We start from the raw sequence: 4,443 nt of genomic DNA on the forward strand, positions 1-4,443 counted from the left end.
GTCCTTCATCGAAGTACTACAATTGGAAGATATCAAAATCCAGCCAAACTACCGACAAGTGGGATGGCCGAGTGGAAGAACCATTGAGACTCGGCAGATCAATTAGCAAGGATATCCTTGCGAAAGCCGGCCTTCAAAATACACACCGAGATTCCATATAAATGCTAATCAACATAAGGCGAACATAAGACATGAACAAAACCATTTCTTCAAATAATATTTTCTATACGATCCAACTAGTCTTTCGTATATAGTTTCGACATGACAGCAGCTGTCGAGAAAACCGATGAATACTTAGGTCTTGAATCCAAATGGACAATTGCATATGACCTTGCTGGCTCTAGCTTACCTTGTCGACTGGAAGGCGAAATAGCAGACCTAGTGGTGCTTGGTGAGATTCCAAAGGAAATTGATGGAACATTCTACCGTGTCATGACGGATCCTCTCATGCCTCCGCACCCAAAGAATGTTCCTTTGGATGGTGATGGGAATATATCAGCATTTCGCTTCGAGAACGGCAGGGTCGACATGAAAATGCGATATGTCGAGACGGAACGTTATATCCTGGAGCGCAAGGCCAACAGAGCTCTGTTTGGTCTGTATCGAAACCCGTTTACTCATCATCCTTGTGTCCGTGCCGCAGTAGACTCAACTGCAAATACAAACCTGGTCCTCTGGGCAGATCAATTCCTTGCTTTAAAGGAAGGCGGTTTGCCGTATTCAGTGGATCCCCACACTCTCGGTACTATTCGATATGATCCCTTTGGGCCCCAGATTCGCGCGAAGACATTTACCGCACACCCGAAAGTGGATCCTTACACCAATGAGCTTGTTGTGTTTGGTTATGAGGCAAAAGGACTTGCAAGCAGCGATATAGTCATTTATGCCCTCGATAGCAACGGCATCAAGCACGACGAACAGTGGGTGAAATCGCCGTGGGTCGCTCCGATCCATGATTGCGCCATTACTCCTCACTGGCTCATTCTGTGCTTGTGGCCATTCGAAGCAAGTGTGGAGCGTATGAAGAAAGGAGGTCACCACTGGGCGTGGGATTACAGTCTCCCCGCTACTTTCATTATTGTTCCGAGACGATCCTCCACTCCCTTGCCCCTGGGCTGGAAACCAGGAGAGTATCGTGTCTACCACTGGCAAAACTCAATGCTGATTCATACTGCTGGTGCTTGGGAAAGCGAGGATGGCGGGACACTTTATCTTGAGACATCTCGTGTTCATGACAATGCCTTTCCGTTCTTCCCTCCTGACGATGGACGCATGCCTGCGCCGAATGCGAAAGCGGACTTTGTGCGCTGGACATTTGACTTGTCGAAGGAAGGTGGAGCTGTACCGGATCCTGATGTCATTCTAGACGTTCCATCAGAGTTCCCGCGTCTAGACGAGCGCTTCCTGTCAAAACCGTACGACGTGGTGTTTTTGAACGTGTTTATCCCCGATCGGGCGGACGGCTCAGGCAAAAATCTGTTTCACGGCCTTAACGGCCTAGCCATGCAACGTCACTCAACTGGAGAGACTCGTTACTTCTACGCTGGTGATAACTCTCTGGTTCAAGAGCCTATATTCATCCCGCGGTCCGAACACGCAGTCGAATGCGATGGATGGGTGATGGCAATGGTAGAGCGCAGAGAAGCTAATCGAAATGACATAGTTGTGATCGATACGAGACATTTCGAAAAGCCCATCGCGATCATAAAATTGCCTTTTCACGTTAAAGCGCAGGTGCATGGGAATTGGATTGATCAGTCTAGATTGAAGGAGCGCAAGAGACTAGTAAGGGATCCCGATAATGTGAAGATCAGTGGCCTTGGAGCACTGGAGCAATTGTAGGCTATTGCTTCGCAAAAGAATGGATAGTACTGTAACAGTGATGACATTATGGACATGAGGCATATCCATCTTTGTCAATCGCCACTATGACTGGTGTTATGTTGAGGACTATATTGCAAAGCTCTTTCTCCTCTCATGATACTACTAATAACCTAGGGCTAGACTCAGCATCTAATATTAATCTGGTCAAACCCAGTCGTCGCCAGTGTCTCACTCCACTCACACACCCTTGCGCAAAGGTACTGACCACTAGAGGGGGCTGAATTCGGTTGCTTTATTGAGTCACAGCCACACAGACCAATCCTTCCGGCATGTATTCACTCCTCGCTATGTATTCGACTCTAGCAACATCGGCACTTGTCTAAATCAAGGGGTGCTAGCAGTACTGAAGCCCTTGGGGCAAATGTCCTGTCAGTTCAGCTCTAGGGCGATGAAATTTGAGAGCTGACTGTCTATACACTTATGATACATTCAGCAAGCTGGCTTCAAACGTATCCTTTGAACCGTATATGCGAATGTGATTACTTAGCATCTGGTTTAAACATTACAAGACCTATCAGATAAGAGCGTTCTATAATATAGGCTACGACGTTCATGAACGTAGTTTCTTACCTTAATCCGAATTAGAAACACCGGTTTTACCCTTACTATGAGACCTAGAATAGGTAGGAGCAACTATGAAGAATATCAAAACGATTACCATTACTAACGTAGTATAGATTTTAAATACTGCCTAATTCTACCGTCGCCCATCTTCGTACAGAGGCCGGTACGGCTTCTTCCACGTGTGTAGCGAGTATGTAAAGAGTGTTGAATGTAGCTCGGTTGAGGAGCTTCGTTCTGCCACTCTATTTCTGAAGCAGTCAACAATGGAACATAAGAATCGTTTCCTACACTCCACACATGGCAGATTGACCTTCTTCCTCTTTTGATCTCAATCATATTTTGCTATAAGTTCAACCTCTTCTACCTCTAATGCAAATTGTCTAAAAGGTATTTCTAAGCATCCAACAATACCTTCAACTCCAACACCATACTGCATGAGAGTTAGGATGCCAAGCAGCCTGTCTATTACAACTCCAGTAAACTTGACAAGACAACTACATGTTTTTGTCTAACTGTATGTGCAAATAATCGAAAAGTCACAGCCCTTCTTCCGCTATCTTACTAGATATCGCACCAGTCAACCCACATGACGCTCATCAACTAGAGGTTTCGAGAATGTATATATTAAGGCGATTGCTGCCACCACAGTATTCACTACTGTTGCCCGCACATGCCATACTGCAATCATTTTGATTAGCAACCATCACTGAGCCGGCTTTGAGTTCGTCGCCACAGTAGCACTGCTGCCCGTACTCCACACCAGATATGGTATTTCCCGATTTGTGGCAGAAGTCGACACAGGTCTTGATTGTCATTCCGAAGGTGGACGAGGAGCCATAAAGCGTTGCAGAAGACAGGGCTCTGTCTGCGACCGAGTCATTGTAGCAGCCGACGTAGTTCCATATGCCGATGCTTGAATTTCCCACTTGGAGAGGCTCGGCGTACTTCATCGAGAAATGTGTAACCGAGTTGACCCCGCTACCCGACACGAGAGAGTATACGTTCAGACGGTCGCCAGCACCGCAGTACTGGGTCGTGTTCGCTGGACATGGCATGTTACAATCATCCTGGTCTGTTGCCAAAGCCGAGCCTGCATTGAGGCTGTTCCCACAGAAACATTGCTGCGCGTATTCCACGCCAAACATGGCGAAGCCGTTATCAAAACAGAAGTTGGAACAGACGGCAAGGTCCATATTATTGCTTGATGAGGTGCCATAGAGATACATGCTCGATAGCGCGCGGCTAGAAGTGGCTTCTGTGTAACACCCTTGGTACTTCCATAAGCCATTGGTCCAGTCTCCTATCTCTAGTGGCTCGGGATACTTGGTGGAAAAGGCTGAAGCAGTGGCTGAAGCGGAAGCAGCTGTCGAAGATGTAAACGTTGACGAGTTACCAAAGTGGTAAGTGCTTCGTGGAGAGGCAGTTGCTACTACTGAGGTGATTGCAGAAGCTGGGGCTCGGCGGCTGGTGCTAGAGGTGCTAGAGATTGGGCCAGTAATACGTTTGAACACATTCAGACGAGACGAACCGCCACAATATTGTAACTGGTCACCGGTGCAGAGATGATCACACTCGCTCGCCTTTGCAGCCACCGAACCGGCATTCAGTTGGTTGCCACAATAGCATTCTCGCGACCACTCGACACCGAAGTAGGCGTAATTCGCACCGCAGTACGCCTCGCAGTTCTGGGCCGTCATGTTTGTACTGGAACTGTAAGATTTTGAGCTGAGGGCTCGCTTTCCGGTAGCCTCGGTATAACAGCCGATTGACTGGAAAAGCGAATCCCCTGCGTATACAGTTGGAATAAACGCCGCCTTGTAGAGGGTGGAGTTCATCTCGTACATGTTCAATCGGCTGTGGCCCCCACATATCTGCCATTTATTACCACTGCAGTCCATGTCGCAGTCCGAAGAAGTTGTTGATACCGAGCCGGTATTGATGGTATCGCCGCAATAACACTCCTGACCGTATTCGACACCGAAGTACTTATAACCA

At 47.6% G+C, this 4,443-nt stretch overlaps 1 protein-coding gene across 1 annotated transcript; it reads left to right on the forward strand.

The window, feature by feature from the left end:
* Positions 1 to 261: 261 nt before the first annotated feature.
* Positions 262 to 1,842, forward strand: UCRPA7_8655 (putative lignostilbene dioxygenase family protein; the record flags this gene model as incomplete). The annotated part of the gene is made up of 1 exon (XM_007921166.1): positions 262 to 1,842. One exon carries the CDS (start codon positions 262 to 264, stop codon positions 1,840 to 1,842), a length of 1,581 nt encoding a protein of 526 aa, XP_007919357.1.
* Positions 1,843 to 4,443: the final 2,601 nt, after the last annotated feature.

Source organism: Phaeoacremonium minimum, assembly GCF_000392275.1.
Source record: "Phaeoacremonium minimum UCRPA7 unplaced genomic scaffold PA7_03_scaffold_601, whole genome shotgun sequence".
Taxonomy (NCBI): Eukaryota; Fungi; Ascomycota; class Sordariomycetes; order Togniniales; family Togniniaceae; genus Phaeoacremonium; species Phaeoacremonium minimum.